General features: G+C 41.5%; 1 protein-coding gene across 1 annotated transcript; it reads left to right on the top strand.

Annotated features, from left to right (window-relative positions):
• Positions 1 to 268: 268 nt before the first annotated feature.
• Slc36a3 (solute carrier family 36 member 3) lies at positions 269 to 24,248 on the top strand. Its single transcript, XM_077799592.1, has 10 exons — positions 269 to 405; positions 3,520 to 3,610; positions 5,570 to 5,658; positions 7,694 to 7,789; positions 10,325 to 10,409; positions 11,457 to 11,675; positions 13,810 to 13,908; positions 14,485 to 14,651; positions 17,398 to 17,567; positions 23,959 to 24,248. Exons 3-10 carry the CDS (start codon positions 5,618 to 5,620, stop codon positions 24,246 to 24,248), a joined length of 1,167 nt encoding a protein of 388 aa, XP_077655718.1. The 5' UTR covers positions 269 to 405; positions 3,520 to 3,610; positions 5,570 to 5,617.
• Positions 24,249 to 24,534: the final 286 nt, after the last annotated feature.

Raw genomic sequence — 24,534 nt, 5'->3', positions numbered from 1 at the left:
CAACTGCAAGAGGACTGAGCCTCATCCCGAGATGGAGCTCTTATAAATCTCCCCAGAGCCAGGTGGGGCTTTTCCGCCAACTGCTTCCCTGACTCACACGCTCAGTCTTCATCCAGGGCCAGGCTCCCTCGGGAATTGGGAGCCAGCATCTCAGGTCTGTAGCTATGGCTTCTCCAGAGAAAAACCCATCAGAGGCCTATTCAAGACTGTTCTAGGACTAGACCCCCTGAGGCTCTGCCACCTAGGCACCATGTTGAAGAAGTCACTGCTTGGAAAGGACTACAACAATGAGCTGAACTTGGACAATGGGTCTAAGTCCCCCTCGAAGAGCAACAGCAGCAGCAGCAACAGCAGCCGCTCGACCCCAGAAAATGCCCCTCCTGCTGAGGAAGACAACGCTCTCTCGTAAGTGGCCACACCCCCTTCCAGACCTTGGGGCAAGTGCTGCTTTGGCAGCTCTGGACCAAATTCTCCTACTTTCCTCTCCTTTACACACCCATCCTCCTGGAACAGGGATGTCTAGGTGAAAGAGGAAACTCAGACACAGGGAATTTTTCTCTAAGACTTTTATTGCTAATCAGACTATTATCTTGTAACCAGATCAGATAATAATCGTGAGCTATAATGATACTGTTATTTTAAGTGATAAGAACCAGCATTGATTAGAATACCATGTCTTTTAGGGAGAATTAAATTGGTGCTTTTTTTAGATGGCAATGTTTTATGTTAAATTTTAAAATGCCATTTGTATAAAATACACAAGTACTTTCTTGGTGTATCCTATCTTTGAAAGTACACACATGTGACTACACACATGTACACACATAACTGGCAGCAGTAGCTGTCTCTGGGGAAGAGAATCGGGAGACTGAGAGACAGAGATAGGAGAGCGCTTCATATTTATTATACAGGTTTTTATTGTAATTTATTTTGTTTTAACTTTTGAATTACTTTTTGGATTACTACCTAGCTTTTTCATAAATATAATTAATCCACAATATCACTTCTAGAATTTTTTTTTCTAATGAAATCACAGGCAGTATTCAAGACCATTTTTATTGAAGCAATGATTACAATATTGAAAATCCAGAAACAATAGGAATGGTTAAAATGCCAGGCAAGGTGGTACATGCCTATAATCCCAGCGATTTGGGAGGCAGGGGCAGGAGAATCATGAGTTCAAATCCAGACTCAGCAACAGTGAGGTACTAAGCAACTCAGTGAGACCTGTCTCTAAATAAAAAGTACAAAAATAGGACAGGGGATGGGGGCTCAGTGTTCGAGTGCCCCTGAGTTAAATCCCCGGTATAAAAAAAAATGGTTAAAGTATGGTGTAAACATATAATAGAATATAATACAGTCATTACAAGTTATGGAGGAGATCTCCAGACATGAAAAAATGTGTAGCATGTAATATTCACAGAGAAAAGTATTTTAGGATCCAGTAAGTTCTCCTTGTAAAAATCTGTGTACTTTGAAGCAAGTAGGGGTGCCTAGAGGAAGGCTCATCATTATGTATGGTTATTTTCAATTGGTGGGATTTTGGAAGTTCCTTTTATATGGCAAGACATTATTTTTCAAGAAAAAATATAAAGTGTATTTTTTTAAAAATGTTCTAGGGAGCTTCCATCCCAACCCATGTTTACTCTCCAAGGTCTTGATGTGTACTGCTGTTGTCTAAGGTACCATGGTTTCTCCAAAATGTCTCACCTTTCCCAGGTTTAAGTGAGGCAAGATGCCATCTGTCACAGGAACAGGGAAGAGATGGAGGGAGGTGGGCAGGAACTGGGAGAAAGTGCACATATTTTGGAAAAATTACAACGGAATTGACAAAAGAGAAAAAACTATATACAGCTTTGACATATTTTCCAATAATCGCTATTATGGAGAAATAAAAGTTACCTATTGGAGTGAAGGGACGAGAGATGACCCTGTTCTTAGGTACACAGACTGATTAATGAAAATGCAGGAAGTCAGAGCGGCTCTGTTCTCACCCCACGCCCTCCCAGGTTGGTATCGAAAACCTGTACAGAGACCTCGTAGCCCTTTGCCTGGGCTCCCTAATAGATGGGACAGAATCCAGGAGTCATGAGCACTGGGTAACCTTGGGTGGTTTCTCCCTGCTCTTCTGATGGCCTCCTCCAGGTGCCCTCTCATACCAGGTCAAAGGGACGTCTCTGTCTGCTTAAAACAGGCCTGTTTTCGTTTTCCTATTAGCCCAGCTCTGCTTCCTCTTGAAGGAGGCCCTTGCTGACAAGTAAGCACTGCCCAGGGTGGTTGGCGGTCACCCCTGTAAAGCAAAGTGCTTCAGGATTCCAAGATCCATCCGGTCACTCTTCTGGTTCTTACAGTGCTTCTGGCACATAGGCAGATAAGGAAACAGGGGATTTCTGCAGCTAAGGGGCTTCCAAACTAGTAACTAAACACAGTAGGTGGACATCATAGCAGAACTCAGAGCCCAGGGCTCCTGCCTCTCAATTCAGTGCTCTTGTACTCATTTCCCACTTTTTTTTTTTTTTTTTTTTTTTTTTTTGGCATCAAGGATTAAACTCTGGGGCTCTTAATCATTGAGACACAAACACAGCCCTTTTTATGTTTTATTTTGAGACAGGGTTTCCCTGAGTTGCTTGGGGCCTTGCTAAGTTGCTAAAGCTGGTCTCAAACTTCTGATCCTTCTGCCTCAGCCTCCCCAGTCTCTGTGATTACAAGAATGTGCCATCATACCTGGCACTCACTTCCTACTTAAGTTTGGTTTTGATTCCGTTCTCATGTTCCTCTTCCCACCTCTCTACCCTGATCCATATTAGGATTGGAGCTGTCTGGGCAGGAGCCCTGAGCACAGATGTCAAGAACATTTACAACCTTGGCGCCTTGCTGGCACCTGGTAAATACTCTGTAAGCACAGTAGTAATTGATATTAAAGTTTATCCACATCTGTACTGGGAGCTCAGTGGTTAAGAGCTCGCCTACCAAATGCAAGGCCCTGGGTTTTATTCCTAGCACCACAAAAACAAAATTATCCATATCCAATATGTAGCATGGATGTATTATGTAGCAATCTGTGGATATATAAATTTCAATTAATTTTCACAGTGAATATTGGTTGACTCAATGGATCAAGGAATGAACAAACTAGAATCAGTAAGCACACCATATGTGCTAGGGAATTATTGTGCTTTTTTTTTCTAGTAAGTGAGTTGAAAATTACCTGTTGCAATAAATATTCTGTAAATAGGGGCTGTTTTTACGAATTCTTGTCTGTCTAGTGCTAGATGTATAGTAGATCTCAATAATAGAATGCTCTTTAGAATGACAGCAATTTGGGGTCATTTTTTTTCTTTAAAGCCTAGTGTGTGTTGAGCCACCTGAGCTAGCACCAGCTCTGGATCTGAGATATCACTGAGCTGTGGGTTGTCCTCTTCTCAACTGGCACCCCGGGAATGCTGGGCAGAGGCTAAGCTGGGCCGCCCTTCCCTTCCCCTGACATCCTCTTCTTTTCTCCCTTATTTCCCCCCACAGGCTGTTGCAAACCTTGGTCCATCTGTTGAAATGCAACGTTGGCACTGGGCTCCTGGGGCTTCCCCTGGCCATAAAAAATGCCGGCTTACTGGTAAGAGACAACTTTGGGTTGTGAACTGGTTGGTCCTTGGGGGCAAAGGGGACATGTGCCTCTAAGGCTGTTGCACAATTCATCAGTGAGTGAGCTGGGGGTGTGCTCTATGACAGGAAATGCACCTATCAATCTCCTGGAGCCAAATTGAGCATCCCTGGAGGGGAAGGGATGCTACTCATAAGGTGCTGCCACACTCATTCAGACCCCACATTGCCCCTGTCTTCCCAGTCCCCAGGAGTATATCTCACCAGCAGCCAGGGCCCTGCAGGCATCTGAGTGTGTGACTTCTGTTTCAAACCATTTGAATGGTATAGGAGAAAGTGGCTTGGCCATGAGGGCAAGGATGTCTCCCACTGCCCATACTGCCTTGCACTCCTTGACCTCTTGTTTCTGCCTTTGGAAATTTGCCTCCTTTCTAAAACTGTTCTGTTTATATGAATATTAATACTGTCCTCGTGAATATTAATGCTGTCCTCATGAATATTAATGATATCATTATGAATAGTAATGTTGTCCTCCTGAATATCAATGCTGCCTTACCTCCTTTCCTGCTACACTTGTATCTGCCTCACCTGGAATTTTTAAAGCACTTACGGAGGTGAGACATATTTATTTTTTAATAGACCTATCTCCACCTATCGGAAGGCTCTGAGGGCAAGAACTGTCTGATTTCCCTTTAGACCTTCTCTCAGTCCCCACTGTAGAGACTGTCACACAGGAAGCCCCGATTAATGCTTATTGAATTGAATTGATTCCAAATATGTCATATCCATTTAGTTCAGGGAGATCTTCCTTCTCTCCAGGCCTGGTAAGTGGCCTCAAGGCTAAAGAAGGCACAGCGAGACCCTTACTTCCTCATATAACTTCTGATATGTAGGGGTTCCAACCCAGAGGTGGAACTCTCCCCCTTGGGATCCTCTGACTTCTCAGTCATCTGCAGAATAGTAGCAGGACCACAGAACCTTCAGCAAAACTGTCCTTGCTAGTGTGGTATATGCTTTTTAAGATGGCTCTTTTATATAGTCGAGTTTTGCCTACTAAGAGGAGTTAGATAATTTCTTTATTCTCTGTCTCCCTGCCCAGAACTCCTGACCAGGATCCAGTTGAGAAATGTTTATTGAGAGCCTACTATGTGTATTCTTAGGCCTCAGGAATACAAAAATGGACAAGAAAGTTTCTGCCACATTCAGGCTACATTCTGCTGTAGACTAGTGATGCTCTTTACCCCTCACTTGTTTCTTTGTGACAGATAATGTTATCTCATCAATAAAGGCAGGAGTATCCAGAATAAAGGAGGTGAGAGAGAGTCCTTCATTACTTTATGCCCTTCTGATCAGATCTGGAAGATTATGATCTTCCGTCTGGAATATTGACAAAGTAGACACAGTAGAGCAACAATTTTCAAATGGAGACATTTTGTGAACCCCACCCTTATATTTGTCACCTAGACATTTTTGGTTGTTACAACCTGTAACTGTCACTGACACCTAATGGATAGAGGCTCAGGATGCTGGGCAATATCCTACAATGCAGTGTACAGATCCTTTAAACAGTCATTTGCCCCCAGATGTCAATAGGGCCCTTGTTGATAACCTCTCTACTAGTGGAAAAGAATTAAGTCACAGAAGGAACTTGTGAGGGCTAGACTGTGTAAAAGGTTGAAATCATCGTAAGAGACTACAGCAGGGTGAAACTGGAGGCAGATGAGAAAGGCCTGGGTTGTATGGAGAGTGGTGAGATCTGGGTCACAGGTAGAATCCTAGCAGAGATTGAGCAGCCACTTTATAGCGGTGCCAGGAGGGGCATTCAAAGCACAGCATCCAGGGGACAAGGACATCCATGCATTGTCTCCCACCCTGGCAAGGAGCCCTAGTGCCCAAACTGAGAGAGGGCCAGGGTGTGGGCGTGGCCAGTTTGCCCATCAATCACCACCCGGGGCCTCTCCTCTCCCTTCAGGTTGGGCCCATCAGCCTGCTGGCCATCGGGATCCTCACAGTGCACTGCATGGTCATCTTGCTGAACTGCGCTCACCACCTCTCTCAGAGGTGGGTGCTGCTCCTCTCTCACCCCAGCACCAGGCCCCATTCACTGGGGTGTTGAGTTTCCTTTGACCACTGTCCAATAAGTAGGCCACTTCTCCAGGCCACCAAGCTGCTCTGGATCCAACAGAAGTGGTGAAGGGGTGGGAAAGAATCCCAAGAAGAGACCCAACCCTGCTGCCGACCAGCTGGAAGGCTTGGTCAGTTTCCTGCACCCCTGTGAGCCCAAATCCCCTCACCTGGGAACATCAAAAGTGATAAAAGATGGTAGAGCACTCCACAACGACCATGTGAGGCAAGACACGCAGTCGTCCTTCTGTTCCTTTTAATCTCCCCACCCTAATACTAAACCCTCATCAGGGTAATTTGTTCCAGGAGAACCCCTGTAAAGACAAGCCAGTAGACGCAAAGACGTAATTAGCCACCGAATGCATAGGGTACAACTTCAGTTATTGAAAGCACATAGTGTGTCAAGGTGTACGGGTTTGAAATGAATGCAAAAACAACTTCAGAAAGAAAAGACAGCCACGAAAAAAAAAACAATAATGCTGAGATCTGCAGAGTGTTCAAATCCAAAACTTTACTTCTTACAGTAAATCTCTATAGTAGGTCCCATTTTTATTTCCATTTTATAGATAAGTAAATTGAGGCTTGCCCAGGGCCTTGCCCAGGGCCACACAACCAGGGGGTAGCAGAGCCAGTGTTGGAAGGCCTGTCGGACTCCATTCTTAACCATGTGGTCTTGAGCTTGCTGGGTCATTATGTTCCCAGGCTTCTGACTTTTTCTTGATGATTTCTCTTACATTTTTCTCTAATTCAGAGGCCCCCAGGAGGGTGGCCCAAGTGCTAGCTGTAAACTTCAGATATGTTTTTGGGGGACTTTCACAGTTTTTCTTTTCTAAGCCAATGTTTAAAAATTTAGAAATTTCATATTTAAGAAAAAAATAACAAGAAACTCATCTGCTTTCTTCTCATTAGTCAGATAATCTGGTACTTCTGGGCCTTCATTCCTTCCTTGTCCTTCTGGAGTAGTAGTCCTGTTGATCCTGTTGAGAACTGGACACACACTTGCCGTGTAGCCACTGACCTCACTACTCCCTATTCTTATGTCCTGTGCCACCTACTAAATCACTAATCCCTGTCTGATCCCCAACCTTCAGACTCGTATTTACCAGTCCTCTGCAATCTGACCCCATTTGTGCATGAATGCCAATCTCACTAAATTATCAGAAATATCAATATATGATAATAACAATACATAATAAAAGTGTGTTTCCAACACTTCCTGATAGCCATCTCTCACTGTCTCCTGCTCAAAGCCTAGTCTGCATGTGGAAAAGCGGAGACTAGACTTGCTCATGGTCTCCAGCTCATGAGGGAATGGTATTTACCCTGTTTCCTGTCAAGCCTAGAGCCCTGTCTCTGTCCTAGCAGTCCTGAAACGAATGCTGTGTATCCAGGATCTCAGCAACCTGCTGCTGCTCCCATCTGCTCCTCTCCAGGACCAGGACAGTCCTATAGCAGGGCCTGTCCCACCCTCAGAAAGGGAGAGAGACAGGGAAAAGGGACAGGGTGGAACCTGGCCATCACATCCTCCTGCTGGGCAGGAGCCTGAGCGTGGTTTATGCGTGGGACTCTGTCCATGTCGGCCATCTCAAATGTCCTGATAACTGGGCAATGAGAAGGGCCAGAATAGTCAAGAAAGGACAGCATCCCTGACTGGCCACACCTGCTCTGCCTCCTTCCCCGTCTCCTCCCCTGACCATGTCCCCTCTCTCCTGCATGACAGACCTAAATCAACTACTTTTTATTAAAAAAAATCCATTAAGATCCACTTAAGGATTTGTTCTTAAAAAGATAACTGCCAAAAGGAAAAAAGAATAAAAAGCAAACCTCTGAAAGTTGTATAAAATATATGATTATCATAAAATTAACAGAGCGCTCTATGCTGACATACAAATAGATCATGATTACGCACTCGAGGAGCAAATCGTAACTCCAACAGAAACATTCTAAGTTACACATTGTCCTTTCCTCCTAGATTGCAGACGACTTTTGTGAACTATGGGGAGGCCACAATGTACAGCCTGGAAACCTGCCCCAGCCCCTGGTTGAGGTCCCATTCCGTGTGGGGAAGGTAGTAGTCATGGATGTAGAAGTAACTGTGACAATGACAATCATCACAAGCCTAATCTCTTTATTTCTCTTTTAAAGTTTTAAGTGAATATGTCCTTAGCCAGGTATGGTGGCACACACCTGGGTAACCAGTAGCTTGGGAGGCTGAGACAGGAGGATCACAAGTTCAAGGCCAGCCTCAGCAACTAAGCAAGGCCCTAAGCAACTTAGTGAGTCACTGACCTCCCTCAATAAATTAAAACATAAAAAGAGCTAGGGATGTGACTCAGTGGTTAAGCACCCCTGGGTTCAATCCCTGGTACAAAAATGAAATAAAACAAATGAACATGTTCTTTTGGGAAACTATCAATAGAAAATATCTTCAATAGCTCCATTCCCTACCCGACTCGTTACTCAAGAGGTAGGCCCTGAGGTCTAGTTAGTCAACATTCCCTTTGACTTTTTCTTTCTCTAGGTTTACATCAACATATGTATGTGAATGGACATATTAATTTGCACATTACTTAGAATCTTTTCTGGAAATTTGCTTTTTCATCTAATAGTATATCTGTATTTACTTCTCATTGGAACATATAGATCCACCTCATAATTTTTTAGGGCTCCCAAATGTGGATGTATACCACAGTTTCATTTGATCATTCCCCTAATGGTGAATTTTTAGGTTGTCCCCTTGCTTGATAAAAAGTTAGAATGGTTTTCTGATCATCCCAACAACCTTGGTGAGGTAGACAGGGTCCCGGAAAAACGAGGTGACCAAGGCTCATAGAGATAAAATAGCATATTCAAAGGCACAACCGTGAGTAATGGTGGAGTAGGGACTTGAAAACCTCACACTGCAACCTTTTCCAGAAAAGTCCTTTGGGAGGTAGTGGGGTCAATATTGTGGCTGCCACCATCCCAGGAGGTCACTGACCTCCCCCCAAATAGTCACTCTGATTTTCAGAAAGGTGAGGTCATGAACAGTTTCTGATGATACCCTCAATGACAGTTAGGGCAGGAATGGCCCTTAGAGATCACTAGATTCACACCTGTTAAGATAGAGCATAAAGGAGCTCAGAGAGGGACAATAAAGTTGCTCAGGATCACACAGAAAATTAGTAGCAGAGCAAGGACTAGAATCCAGAATATCTAGCTCACACTCATCTAGTTTCCATGTACTATTTCTTTGGAAATCCAGTGATCCAGAAGGAGTTGGAAACATTTGGGAAAATATTAGTTCAACCAATGATTCATAATTTTTAGTGTACTAGGAGATACCTAGGGAGCTTGATTAAATACTGTGTAGACAATCATTAATGTATGCTCAAGCCATTCAGGTAAAAAGTCAGCTGGGAATTTTATACAAGAAGAAGGCACAGATGCCACCTACCCCAAGTACTGAGCATAGATCCACTCAGCTCCTGTGTGGATGTGGGACAGTCAGACAGGGTGTCTCATCATGGGGCACAGTGAGGCGTACGGGGCACTGCTGTGTATGTTCTTGCCAGAAAAATAAATTAAGGAGCTTCATCTGATTGAGTCACTGGATCTAGTATCAGTTTATAGAAAGCACAGGGGATAGAGAATCCAGATAAGTGTCACGAGGAAGTCCTCAGCTGAGTCTAGAAGATAGATCAACTACAGGACATGTGATCTGATATCAAACAACCAAAAAATGAACAGCTGCAGGAGAAAGGAAAAGCAGGATAGGAATAATAGAGCAATTTTACAAACTTCAAAATAGTTTTAATAAAATGCAATGCATAGGGCCAGGGATGTAGTTCAGTGGTAGAGCAATTGCCTAGCATGTGTGAGACGCTGGGTTTGATCCCCAGCACTATGAAAAAAATAAATAAAAATAAAACAGCCATAAAAGATATTTTGGAGAGAATTGTGATATCTAAAATAGGGACTATGTATTTGAAGATATTAAAATTCATTTTCAGAATATCAGTCTTAAAGAAAATATGCTGAGGTGTGTAGGGTCAAAAATGTTATGACATCTGCAAATGACTTTCAAATGATTCTGAAAAAAAAATCTGTGTGTGTGTGTGTGTGTGCATGCGTGCACACACATGCGCATGTGCATGCACATAACCTGCGTGCAGATGAATATGTACACATATGCAAAGATTTGGGGCCAAAACTTAACAATTGATATGTTTAGCTAACAAATATATGGATGCTAATTATATGAACTTTTCCTGAGGGCTTGAAATTTTTCAAAACAAGAAAAATTGGGAAAAAAAATCTAAATCCACCAAAATAATTGTTTCACCAAATAAACACTTTAAAAATAATTTTAGGCCAAGCACAGTTGTGCATGCCTGTAATCCCAGTGGCTCAGAAGGCCGAGGCAAGAGGATTGCAAATTCAAAACCAGCCTCAGCAACTTAGTGAGGCCCTAAACACTGTTTCAAAAAAAAAGGGGGGGGGTGGCGCTGGGGATGTGGCTCAGTGGTAGAACATCCCTGGGTTCAACCACCAGTTCCAAAATAAATAAATAATAACTTGAATGTTTGTTTTCTCACTCTATCTCCCTCTTTTTTCCCCCCAGGTACACTGTCAGCTTCTTATTGATCATCACCCAGCTGGGCTTCTGCAGTGTTTATTTTATGTTTATGGCAGACAATTTACAACAGGTGAAGAAGCCTCTTCTGGGCAAAGGGAGAGAAAAGCAGACCGTCTGCTGCTTAGGGCTACATTAGCAAAAGCATGTCATGGGAGGAGACAGCTTCATTTCCACTCCCGGATTAGATCACCACTGGGAATTCTTTCAGTCTTGAGAATCATGTTCTAAAAGGATCATAAAAAAGCCAAAGCAACTTGAAAAAATTTTTAGCCTGAAAAGTATGGGTAAAATTTACATTAGGTACAATCTCAGGTTGTCATGTAGAAAATGACTAACTGAAAATAAGGAAAACCAGTGGCTAACTTCCCGTTATTGCCTGCCTAAGACACATTGCAAGTCAATCTCAGCCTCTTGTGGAACAGAGGAAGCATACCTAACAGCCTGAAAGAACTGTGGCAAGCCTATAGACGGACTCTGCAAGCAGATAGGCTTTGCTCAATATCCAGAGCTTCCTGACTTGTAGGGCTCTCTAAGGTTGAGGAGCATGTACTTGTGTGATAAATGCTCTTTCTCTGGCTGCATGAAAGAAAGTCATTTGGTGGGGAAGAAGAGGTTGGGCTAGCTGACAAAGTACCCTTCAACCTTGAGGTTTCATGACTCTAAGGGTTCCTGGTTCATGTTGATGGATTTGGTAAATAAAAATACATGGCACCCATTAAAACTAGAATGCATTTTATACACACACACACATACATGAAAAAATACATGACATCCAGTTAAACTAGAATTTTGGATAAGTAGGGATATATATATTTTATTTACATTTATATATGAACATATATGCAAATAATTATAATATATAAATAATTTATATATAAATATATATCTCACTACTTATCTGAAATTCCAGTTTAACTGAGTGTCGTGTATTTTTTTCATGTAGATATTTTACTATATATATATGTGTGTGTGTGTGTGTGTGTGTGTGTGTGTCTTATGCAATATTTGGAATGTATTTATACTAAAACATTATTTGTGATTTTCTGAAATTCCACTGGAGCTGGACATCCTGAGCTTTGTCTTCAACTGCCATACCTTCCACTGTGTTCTCTTTCAGATAGTAGAAGAAGTCCATGTCACCTCCAACACCTGCCAGCCCAGGAAGTTCCTGGTGCTGACCCCCATCCTGGACATTCGTATCTACATGCTGACAATCCTGCCCTTCCTGATCATGTTGGTGTTTATCCGGAACCTCAAGGTGCTGTCTGTCTTCTCAACAATGGCCAACATCACCACCCTGGGGAGCATGATCCTGATCTTTGAGTATATCATCCAGGTCTGTTCCTGAAATCATGGAAGAAAGGTGTCAGGGTCCAGGGCCTCTGAGACACCTGGGATGGGTTATTGTCATGGTGGGCAGGTGGAGGTGAGAAAGTTCCATCCTCTGCTCTGAGCATCGCCTGCCAAAGTGATATCCAGGAACATTTTTGCCCCACAAACTCTAAAAGCTGATTATCTCTGTTAGCAGCATCCTGTCCTCCTCAGTACCAGCATGGATAACATTGAATAACAATGAGTCATTCAACAATTCATAGGTCCTTACTACCTTCTGTGATCCCAGGCATTGTGCAAGGAGCTGGGGACTCAGGGGTAAGTAAAAATAGGCAGATAGGGTGTCTCCTCTCATGGAAGTCACATTCATTCGGGGAGATTAACATTGATTAATAACCAACAAAAACTGTAACCGTGGTAGGTGACAAAGGATGAATGGGTGATAAAGGAATTTGATCTACTTAGTACCATGTACTTTACCTATCTAACTTACTGGATTTCACAATACTACGTTTTGGAAGTACTATCTTTATTCCATTTCCAGATGAGGAAACTGGCATCCAGAAAGCAGTTTTTCCACTACCTCCAATCAGTTTGCCTCTGGAGCTCTTGTGCTCTATCCTCATCACAGGTCCTGAAACTCCACCATCCCACCATTGCACTCATTTCTTTGAGTCTAGAGTCTTTGGCATTGTCTCCTTTTCCTATTGATGCTTTAACAAATGACCACAAGTCCAGGGGCTTAAAACATCACAGATTTATTTTACAGCTCTGGAGGTCTCCTGGGCTAAAATCAAGATGTCCATGAGTCTGCACCTTTGCTGGAGGGTAGGGGAGAATCCATTTCTTGCTTTTTTCTGGTTTTCTTGCCTGCATGCTTTGGCAAGCAAGAAAAATCAAAGCCGCAAAATCAGACCGAGTCTTTCTCATGCTGCAGTCTGTCTCCTTTGATTCCCTCTTCCACTTTCTAAGACCCTTTTCCCATCCGGATAGTCCAGAGTAATCTTATTTTAAGATTAGATGATGAGGGCTGGGATTGTGGCTCAGTGGTAGAGCACTCGCCTAGCACGGGCGGAACCCAGGTTCTATCCTCAGCACCACATAAAAATAAAGGCATTGTGTTGTGCTGTTCTGCTCACCACAGAAGTCCATTAAAATAATTATTCCCCCTAGACCCTCCATATCTGCCCTGCCAGCCTGTGGACCACACAGCACTGAGAAGGGATGAGGAGAGGCGATAGAGGGCTGGGACATAGGAGACTGAGTCCTTATCTGAGCTGTCAGTAACTTGCATAGAAGATTTGCATAATTCCCTTCTTCTCTCCATGTCCTGCCTTTTCCACAGGTAAAGATAAAATGGCTCCTCACAGCCAAAAGTTGGGAAACTCAAGTGTTCATTGAATGATGAATGAACAAAGAAAATGTGCTATATAAAAATACATGATAGAATATTAGTTAGCCCTAAAAAGGAGTGAGATTCTGAAAGATGCTACAACATGGATGGACCTCAAAGACATTGAGCTAAGTGAAATAAGCCAGACTACCAAAAGACAAATACTATGTGATTCCACTTATATGAAGCAGCCATAATAATCAAATTGATAGAGACAGAGAGTAGAATGTGGGTTACAGGGAGAGGGGTTAATGGAGAATTGCTATTTTAATAGATTCATGTGTTCAGTTTGGGCTGACGAAAAAGGTATGAGGTGGGGAGTAGTGAGGAATACATAACAACGCAAATGCACTTAATGCCACTGAGTTAGACACTTAATGGTTAAAATGGTAAATTTTGCTATGTGAATTCACCACAATAAAAATTAAATGAATGAATGAATGAATGAATGAATGAATCATTTTTTTTTGCTTTGTCTGTGGTACTCTATGACAAAGATATTTTATTCAAGTTAGAAAGTATCAGAGTATACATTTTTATGATTTTAAATATTACAAGGGGGGCCACTAAGTATGTGATTCAAGCATTAAAAGATAAGAAGATGGACCGGGCTCCAGATATCTCATGAGTGCTCCTAACACTGATTATCTCTGTTGTGGTCAGGCATGACCCAGCTTCTACCAAGTGGTGGTTTGGGATGACTTTGATACCATGGCAAGGCCAATGTCTTTCTTTTTCCTTTCAGGACATTCCAGATCCAAGAAACCTGCCCCTGATGGCAAACTGGAAGACCTTCTTGCTGTTTTTTGGTACTGCCATCTTCACATTTGAAGGCGTTGGTATGGTAAGACTGCTGGGTTTGAGTGAATGGTCCCTAATGTTCTTTAGGATTGCCAGTTGCAATTCCATGTATCTAAATGAATAACATTTAAAAAAAAGTGCAGAATAGTGATGCATTCAGGGTGTCTACTGCTCCATATACCATACTATGTCTTGAAGACTGAGAATTTCCTAATCATAAAAGATGGAGTTGACCTGATATCCCAGTGGCTTGGGAGGCTGAGGCTGGAAGATCACAAGTTCAAAGCCAGCCTCAGCAAAAGCAAAGCACTAAGAAACTCAGTGAGACCCTGTCTTTAAATAAAATACAAAATAGGGCTGGGGATGTGGCTCAGTGGTCAATTCCCCCTTAGTTCAATCTCCAGTACTCCTCATATCTCCCCAAAAGAGAAAAGACGGAATTGAGCATTCATGGCAATAGAAAATGAGAGAAAAATGAAGCAGTGTGGCCATGTGGAGAGGCCCCTTCCTGACTCTGGGCCCACCCAGAGAAGGACAGCCATGCTAGCAGGGACCCGAACCTACACCAAGTGCCACATCTCTTTCTACCCTTTGTTTTCCAAACTCTTTTCACCTCCAGGTTCTGCCTCTCAAAAACCAGATGAAGAATCCACAGCATTTCCCCCTTGTTCTGTACGTGGGGATGTCCCTTGTCATCTTTCTCTATTCCTGCCTGGGAATCCTGGGCTACATGAAGTTTGGGTCAGACACCCAGGCCAGCATCACCCTCAACTTGCCCAACTGCTGGTACGTCCCCTGCTGGCCTCAGGTATAGGGAGAAGCATGGGATCTGCGCCTTAGCAAGAGATGGGCATTCACTTGGGTTTTCTTTAGCAACAAATATTAACTGTTAATATTACTATTAATTGTAATAATCAGTAAGTTTGATGATCTAGGCAGCATGCACCATCTCATTTAATTTCTTAAACCCCATGAGTTAGCATTATTATTAACTCCATTTAATAGATAAGGAATTTGATATTTGGAGAGGCTCTAAGTAATTTTCCTAGCTCACATTGTGAGAAGCTGAAGCTTGAATCTAATCTCTCTGACCCTAAAGTGCAAAGACTCTAGAACAGAAATGATCTAGGAAAGTTAAAGAAACCAAAACAGAACAACAAAAAGTATAACTCAAAGTAAAGATTGAAGTCCCACAGATGGATTGCTACTCAGATCCTAAGTTTCAGATACAGGCCACACCACTATTGCTGTGCCCCAGTTGGAACTTGGTCTGGAGTTCTTGTATTCAATCATTCATTCATCCAGAAAATATTCTGGAGGCTGGCACATGGTATGCCATGGTACGTTGGCTGTTAAAGTGGTAGTATTGGATACATAGTGGCCAAGCAGTCAAGACTGCCAGGGTTTAAGAGCACATGTTCTAAAGGTGTCTAATTGACCTTGGGCAAGACACCTGATCTTTGACTCCTAATTCCTGTGCTCAGTAAAATGAGGACCATACTTATGCCTCTTTATATCAGTCAGGATAGAGTAAGTTTTGCTCCAATAGTAATCTCAGTGGCTGAACACACCAATGCTTAATTGCATGCTCATGCTGCATGTACATTATGGGATGGCTAAGGCTCTTGCTGTTGGAACAACCACTCTACAAAGTGTGGCTGGTTGCCATGGCAGAGAGCACAGGGAATCACACACTGTGCACCAGGCTGGCAAAGCTTCACCTGGAATGGCAGGTATCTCTCCTGCTCACACCGCCCCACTCTGGGTACTCTAAGGATGCAGGATGTACCTGAAAGTCTTTGGTGAGCACCATAAATGACCACGACACTCTCACAGGGTGGTTTGGTTTGATACAGAAAATGCTTAGCACATAGTAAGTCCTTGTGGAGTGTTCAGTCTTGTCTTGCTGTGCCCCACAGCTTTGGTATGCCTGAGATAAGTAGGGTGATAGGGAATAGATTCCCCATAAAGCCAGGGTTGTAAACTGAGGAAAAAGCCACCAGCCGCACTGACCTCCCTGTGTTGTGATAATGACTAGATGATATAATCAATGTGGGATTTACTTGACATTGTGCTTTATGTTATGGAAGTAAGATATCCTGTACTTGGGAGACTGAGACAGAAGGATCACAAGTTTGGGGACATCCTGGAACTTAGTGAAACCCTGGCTAAAAATTAAAAAAAAATTTTTAAAGATCAGGTGTGTAGCTCAGTGATAGAAATTTTATCAAGCATGTGTGAGGCCCTGGCTTCAATCCCCAATAATGCGGGGAAGGGGGAGAAGAAATTCTAATAACCATGTAGGCGAGACTCTTTCCTTCCGAGGACCACAGCTGAACATGGGCTTTGACCTCCACCAAGGCTTAGTGCCTGTAGTGTGATCCTGGCTGATTTTCATGTTTTCCCAGGGAGCCTTAAACACATTTCCCTTTCCAATAGGAGAAACACCATTGACTCAAGAAAAAAATGGGCAGAAGGTATGAACAAACAGTTCACAAGCAAATAAAAAATGACCATTTTATATTTGAAATGATGCTCAAAGCAGATTATAGAATGCCAGTTAAACAAGACACACATACACACAATGGCATAGATTGTCATGTACTCATACATACTTTTGACAAGCTGGGACTTCAACACAGTAGGGCAAGTGGGCACTCTGACCCATCATCCTTATTGGTGGATTTAAATATTATGTTCATGTAGAAAAGCAAACAAAGATATTTTTTTGCAGCATTGTGGCAAAAAGACCAGTATTCTCAAAAAATAATTCAAATATTTATTAATTAGTGACTAGTTTTAAAAAGTATTATATCCGGCAATCAGAATGCCAAATAGTTGTTAAATGGAAGGGCCAGATCTATGTGTATCCATAGGAAGCAATCTCCAAGAAATATTTGGTAATGAAAAAGTAAGGAGATCCACTATAGTAGAGAAATGTGTGCAGCATGTTCCTCTGTGGGTGGGTGTGAGGCCCCACATGGTGTGGAAGGTTATATATACGCAGAGTATTTCTGGGAAGCACAAGACGATTCTGAATGGTTGCCTAAGGAAAGGGGCACTGGAGACTGGGAATCAAGGGCAGGGAGGCTTTTCACTGTAGGACTGTTGTACTTGAATTTTACTCTATGCAGACTAGGTTTTAAATAATTAAAAGGAGGGGGTTCCTGGGTTGTGGGCTTGTTGCCTCGTCATCTCCAGGAATGTGCACTTTTTAAATATTTATTTTTTTAGTTGTAGTTGGACACAATATCTTTATTTTATTTATTTTATGCGGTGCTGAGGATTGAACTCAAGGCCTCGCACATGCTAGGTGAGCGCTCTACCTCTGAGCCACAACCCCAGCCCAGGAATGTGTACTTTTAATGAGCTTGCCAGGAGGGTCCTGACAGCCAGTCTGACCCAAGTCACTGGATATTAGCCAATTTTTTAACTCAATGACAGGTACCAGTTTCTGAACAGTGAGTGAGTCCCAAACAGCCCTTCCTGGGGGCCGAATTGCACTTCACATCCTCTTGATGATTGTCTGCAGGTTGTACCAGTCTGTCAAGCTGATGTACTCCGTGGGCATCTTCTTCACCTACGCCCTCCAGTTCCACGTCCCAGCTGAGATCATCATCCCATTTGCCGTCTCTCAGGTGCCAGAGAACTGGGCACTGTTTGTAGACCTGTCTGTCCGCACAGCCTTGGTCTGTCTCACCTGTGAGTAGGATGAAAAGCACTAGGGCAAGGAGCCACTCGGGTGCCTACCCCGCCGTCACTGGCTCTGCCACTTGCTTTCTTTGTGACCTAGGGCAAGATATTTAATCTCCCTGGATCTCAACTTTTCCACCTGAAAAAAATGGGCTTAAAAGAACTATCACATAGTGCCGCAGCCTGGCAAAATAACTGGGGGGTGACGAACAACTTGTGTACCTTGATGCAGCAGGAGTGGAAGCCATTTATTGTAGGACAACAGAGGTATTTATACATTCCACACAGCTTATCTAATTAACATAAACTAGATACAGCAGTCAACCAATCAAGAATCTTCACATTTAATGGCTCACTGACATTACTTCACAAACCACTCCCTCTGGCATTTTGCCAGGCGCCATCCAGACTTGTTTACAGACTCTAACAACATAGTAAATATTACCATAATCTCTACTGACTACCTATGGAAAATATAAGCTGATTTTATGGAGGAAAGAAGTATCATTCATTCACCCTCTCTCCTATGTGCCTGGTACTGACTTGCTTGGTTTGAGGTGTTTGGAGTTCCCAGTCTGTATCCAGAGTCAGAAACCTGGATATGTGTTGCTCTGACATTGTTCCCAATCTCAGGAGTATAAGTTGAAGAGAAAGATAGAGTTCAGGTAACTCTGGATCAGGGAAATTACAGGTAGAGACATGGTCTTCTGATGACATGTACTGCTTCTAGCATACACTAAATGGCCATTTTTTCCTTTTTTATTCATCCATCCGTCATTCATTCATTCAAGTATTGTTTGTTAAGCACCTCCTATATGCCTGATATTGTGCTGGACACTAGGGACTCAATCACTAATAATGGGACTAGGGATTTAGCTTAGCATATACTCATCATCACCATCATAAAGAATAGTGAGGATGTAGCTCCAGCTCTCATAGGGTTTACAAGATGAACTGCAGCTATCTGCAAGGAAATAATGGCAACACTTTGTGGTGAATGTTAAGATGGCACAAGATGAAGCACCCGCATGACAGTTAAAACTAAGTAACAGACACCCTGTATACTTAACAGGATCCTGTTTCTCACCCTGGGCAGGTCAGGGGATCAGTCCTCTCCAGTGGAGATATACTGGCTAAGAGATATGCTAGGAGAGAGGAGGTAGATCACATATAGGGAGTAGGCTGTGCACAAACCCAAGGTCAGTATTTGCCTGTGGCCCACTGGAGAACTAAAAGCTGTTGGGCACAATCAGAGAGTAGGTCCAAACATATGGAAGGACCCAAATCCTGAACTCACAGCTAAATCAGTGCTGAGGAGTTTTTGCAACAGGGAGCCCTGGGAGGGCTCTGAGGAGTGGGTTGCTTTGACCAGAGCTAAGCCTCTTGAAGCATGGCTCCTGTTCACCTTGCAGTGTAGCTCTCCTTGAACACATCTCTTCTGTCCCCTTCAGGGTGAGCTCTCCTGGGGAAAGATGCTGATTTTTCTCTGTACCTCCACTGGTAATGAGCTTATCATGCATCTGATGAAGGAAAACTATGGATAGGGAGCACACTATAAAGAGGTGATGGGCTTCCAAGAATGAGACCCTGAGTCCCTCTTATGCTCAATATGTTGGAGCAATTTCAGAAAAAGGTGATGGTTTTCTTAAAGGTCCAGCAAGCTGAGTCTAGAAGTTCCGATCAATGGTAGAGTGCTTGCCTAGCACATGCAAAACCCTGGATTCCATCCCCAGCACCAGGAAAAAGAAATATACAGCAAGCTTAGATGCTTTCCAAAACAATTTTTCTCTAATTTGTTCATAGATAAATTATATGGGCATATGAAATTAAATCATATAAATTGCATATTCCCTCATTCAAATATTATCAAAATTGGACTCTGTTGGCAAATCCATGATATGCATTTATTGTATGTATAGGAGATGGAGATTTAAGAATGTTTATATAAGAAGAGGGATGGAGAATGGGCAGCTAATGCTGTCTTCATGTTTTATGTTCTGCTTAATTACCAGAATCCTTTTATGAATGGTAAAATAAGTGGTTGAGATTTGTATACAATAGAACCATCTTTCTTTTTTAATCCATCCTTGGTTCTATATAGAAGTTGCATGATGTAGATGGTACAATTTGTTTCAGTGTTTAGATAAGAGTCAAACCCTTATGAGCACCTACTGTGTGCCAAGTAGGCAGCATAGTAGAGTAGAAATAACTTTATTTTTTTTGTTGTTGTTTTTTGTAGATTTTTATTTTTTAAATTGATAGATAAAAAACTATGTGTGTTTATGGTATCCAACATATTTTGATAGATGCATACACTGTGGTATAACTGAACTAAGGTAATTAACATACCTACTAGCTCAAATATTTATCATTATTTTAGTGAAAATATTTAAACAGTACTATCTTGTCAATTTTCAAGTATACAATACATTGTTATTAGCTACAGTCACCACGTCATAAACAGATCTTTTGAACTTGATCCTCCTTTCTAACTGCAATTTGTCCTGTGTCTTTAGGTCAACACCTCTCCAGTTCTCACACCCCTACTCTCTATCATCTTATTCTGTCTTTGTATGAGCTTAATTTGCTAGACTCCATCTATAAATCAGAATAGGGATGTGTCTTTCTGTGCTGGGCTTATTTCATTTCACATACTGTTTCCCAGGTTCATCCATGTTGTTACAAATGACAGGATTTTCTTTTTTATTTTTAAGGTCGAATAGTATTTTTCTGTGTATATATGCAATATTTTCTTTATTCCATGGCATGGTTATTGTGATAAACATTGCAATGAACATGATAGTTCAGATATTCCTTTGACATATTGATTTCAATTACTCATATATATGCCAAGAATTGACTTTGTGGGGTTATATAATTATATGTTTATATTTATAAAAATTTATACTTTTATATTTGTATAATTATAAAACACTTTAAATTCTCTTAAAGAAACTTGGTATTGAGTTACCTAGTGACTATTCTAATTTGCAACAGTACATAGAAATTCCCTTTTCTCCACCTCCACACCAACACTGGTTATCTGCTGTTTTTTCAACAATGGCCACCCTAACCAATGTGAGGTGATATCTCATTGTGGTGCTTTTTGTTTGTTTGTTTGTTTGTTTGTTTGTTTTATTGGTTGTTCAAAACATTACAAAGCTCTTGACATATCATATTTCATACATTAGATTCAAGTGGGTTATGAACTCCCATTTTTACCCCAAATACAGATTGCAGAATCACATTGGTTACACATCCACATTTTTACATAATGCCATATTAGTGACTGTTGTTTTTTATTGGTTCTGCATCCTGGTACTTGTTGCTTGTATTTTTGTTAAGTGCCATTCTGATTGGAATGAGATGAAATCTCAGTATAGTTTTAATTTGATTTCTCTAATTGCTAGATTTCTCTAATTATTGACCATTCTTATATCTTCTTTTGACTAGTGTTCATTTAGTTCCTTTGCCCATTTATTGACTGAATTATTTGGGGATTTTTTTGGTGTTATTATGTTTTGAGTTCTTTGTGAATCCTGATTATTAATATCCTACTGAGGGGCAGGTAGCAAAGATTTTTCTCCCATTCTGTGGGCTCTCTCTTCACATTCTTATTTTCTTCACTGTGAAGAAGGCTTCTAATTTGATACCGTCCCATTTATTGACTTTTAATTTTGTTTCTGGCCCTTTAGGAATCTTGTTAAGGAAGTCAGTTCCTAAGCCGACATGTTGGATTTGGGCCTGCATTTTCTCCCAGCAGGTACAGGGTTTCTGGTCTAATTCCTAGGTCTTTGGTCCATTGTGAGTTGAGTTTTGTGCGGGGTGAGAGATAGGGGTTAATTTTCTTTTTACTACATATGGATTTCCAGTTTTCCCAGCGCCATTTTGTTGAAGAGGACTATAGCTCTGAAGTATATTTTGAAGTTCAGTATTATAATGCTTTCTGCTTTGCTTTTCTCACTAAGGATTTCTTTGGCTATTCTGGGTCTTTTATTTTTCCAAATGAATTTCATGACTGCTTATTCTATTTCTGTAAATAATATCATTGGAATTTTGATGGGAATTGCATTTAATCTGTATTTTGCTTTTGGTGGTATGGTCACTTTGGCAATATTAATTCTGTATATCCAAGAACATGGATGGTATTTACAGCTTCTAAGGTCTTCTTCAATTTTTTTCTTTAATATTCTAACATTTCATTGTGGAGGTCCTTTTTTTGTTAGATTGATTCCCAAGTTGTTGTTGTTGGTTGTTGTTTTTTTGTTTTGTTTTGTTTCAGGGTATTGTGAATGGGATAGTTTTCCTATTTTCTTCCTCAGCAGATTCATCATTGGATTATAGTGTTGTAGGGATAGACGAGGAAAGGCACTGAAGATAGCAGGAAACAGTTTCATTTGGCTGCAGCCAGGTTCAGAGGGCACAGCTTTTGCTGTAATCAATCAATCCCCTGAACCCCAAGTTCAGGTAGTTTCAGGGTATTATACCTAGCATGTAAGGAGGGGATTAGAAGTTCACATAAAAGCAGCTTTTTCTTTCACTGTTCTGGGCAAGTTAACGCTTCAAGGACAGCACCTGAGAAAGGGGGACCTTCTTCTCCCCTTTCTTTCCTCCCCCTGCCAGCTGTTACCATGGAGCCCAATAGGTAACTTACCTTAAAAATGTAGACACCTTTGTGAAGCCCCAGCTCAAGGCCAGAGGCCTTATTTGCACATTTCTACAAACTACTGTACTGGATACATTTGTGAAAAACTAGTAAAGGGGTGTCCAGAACCTGGAGTGCTGATTTCTTCCCGGCCATGGCCAAGTAAAACAGGGCAACACAAAAATGGGAATTATCTACATTGAACTCTTTTGCAGAGACTCTTTTGCCGACAGTCCCAAAATTAGCCACGGTAAAGATTTCTAGAGAAGCCCAGTTAGGACTGTTCTGTGGAAAAAGGGGGTGCCACTACAATAGGAAAATTATTGTTATATGGGTATTGATTTTGTATCCTTCTACTTTTCTGAATTCATTTATGATCTAGCTCTCTAAGTCTTCAGGTAGAGTTTTTTTGGGGGTCCTCTAAATATGGGATCATGTCACTGGCAAGCAGAGGTAATTTGAGCTCTTCCCTTCCTATTCATATCCCTTTAATTTTCTCCTCTCACCTAATTGTTCTGGCTGGAGCTTCAAGGATTACGTTGGATAGGGGTGGTAAAAATGGGCATTCTTGTCAATTACTGATTTTAGAGGAAATTCTTTTTGTTTTTCTCCACTCAGAATAATGTTGGCCTTGGGTTTATCCTATATAGCCTTTACAATGTCAAGGTAAGTTCCTTTTAAACGTGAATGCCTGCTGTATTTTGTCGAATGCCTTTTCTGCATCTATTGACATACTCATGTGATTCTTGTCCTTAATTTTGTTTAAGTGGTGAATTACATTTATTTATTTGCATATTTGAATGAACTTTGCATTCCTGGAATGAAACCCACTTGATTATGGTGCACTAACTTTTTAATGTGCTTTTGTATACAGCTTGCCAATATTTTATGGAGAATTTTTGCTTCTATGTTCATCAAGGATATTGGTCTGAAGTTTTATTTCTGGATGTGTCTTTGTATTGTTTTGGTATCAGGGTGATACTGGCTTCATAGAATGAGTTTGGCAGTGTTCTTTCCTTTTCTGTTTCTTGAAATAACTTGAGGAAGGTTGGTATTAGTTTTTTAAAGTTCTGGTAAAACTCTGGTAGAATCCATCCAGTACTGGGCTTTTCTTTTTTTTGAAGGCTTTTGATGGCTGCTTCAAGTTTATTACTTGATGTCGATCTATTTAAGTTTTCTATATCTTCCTGGTTCAACTTGGGTAAGTCAGATATCTCTAGGAATTTGTTCATATCCAAGATTTCCTAGTTTGTTGCAGTATAAATTTTTAAAATAGTCCCTGAAAACCCTCTGGATTTCAATAGTATCTACGGTGATATTTGTTTTTTATCTTGGATTTTGATGATTTGAGTTTTTTCCCCTCTATAAAGGGTTTAGGTGAGGCATCCTGTGGATTCTCATCTTAGCTCTGTGTGATCTTAAGCAAGCCCTGTTCCTTTTAGAGCTTTGGATCTCCCCAACTCTATAATGAAGGAGGTTATCATAGCTAAGTGGTAGAGTAAATCTCCAATAAAGATTATGTATGAAAAATCCAATAGATAAAATAGAAAAGGGGCATGTGGGTCCGCAGTGAAGATAGGAGAGGCAGTCAGGAGTTGTGGTGCCTGACCTGTGTGTAAGCCATAGTGGGCTCCTGCTCACCTCTCCAGACAGTTTCTCATTCATCTGTGAAGCTCTTGGGCTCCAAAGCAATGGTTTGGTTTTGAGCTTCTGGCAGGAACCTTTAATGATTCTAAATTTTTCTTCTTGCTGCAGGTGTCTCAGCCATCCTCATCCCCCGCTTGGACCTGGTCATCTCCCTAGTGGGCTCTGTGTGCAGCAGTGCCCTGGCCCTCATCATCCCACCCCTCCTGGAGATCATCACCTTTTACTCTGAGGACATAAGTTGTGCCACCATTGCAAAGGACATCATGATCAGCATCCTGGGCTTTTTGGGGTGTATTTTTGGAACATACCAAGCCTTCTATGAGTTGACCCAACCCATTAACCATTCCATGGCCAACTCTACAGGTGTCTATATGCATCATTTTTTATTTTTATTCTAATAGCTTCCCCTTCCTCCTACCCCCATTTTGATTTCCATGCAGATGTTATATATATTCATCAAACCCCAACATCTCTATATTAATTAGTGGCTTCTTTATCTTTCCAAGAGAAATGTAGATATCACAGGTTAGTATTGATACCTCTCAGGCTACCCCTTTTTTGATTTTGGATTTCTTTGGCAATATTTTGTACCTCAGAACCAATATCACATTCAGACATTCATATTATTAACCTCATTTGATGGAAACAGAGATAACATTCACTTCTGATAAGCCTGGAAACAAG

This window comes from Urocitellus parryii, chromosome 1, assembly GCF_045843805.1.
Source record: "Urocitellus parryii isolate mUroPar1 chromosome 1, mUroPar1.hap1, whole genome shotgun sequence".
Taxonomy (NCBI): domain Eukaryota; kingdom Metazoa; phylum Chordata; class Mammalia; order Rodentia; family Sciuridae; genus Urocitellus; species Urocitellus parryii.
Note: the sequence above shows the minus strand (reverse complement) of the source record. Positions and strands in the feature narration are given on the sequence as shown.

What these genes read in the sequence shown, in the direction of transcription:
- Slc36a3 (XM_077799592.1), top strand. Translation starts at nt 5,618, where the DNA reads ATGGTCATCTTGCTGAACTGCGCTCACCACCTCTCTCAGAG. An exon ending in GCTCACCACCTCTCTCAGAG is followed by an intron (nt 5,659 to 7,693) that starts GTGGGTGCTGCT and finishes CTTTCCTCCTAG; the next exon opens with ATTGCAGACGACTTTTGTGA. An exon ending in AGCCTTGGTCTGTCTCACCT is followed by an intron (nt 17,568 to 23,958) that starts GTGAGTAGGATG and finishes TTCTTGCTGCAG; the next exon opens with GTGTCTCAGCCATCCTCATC.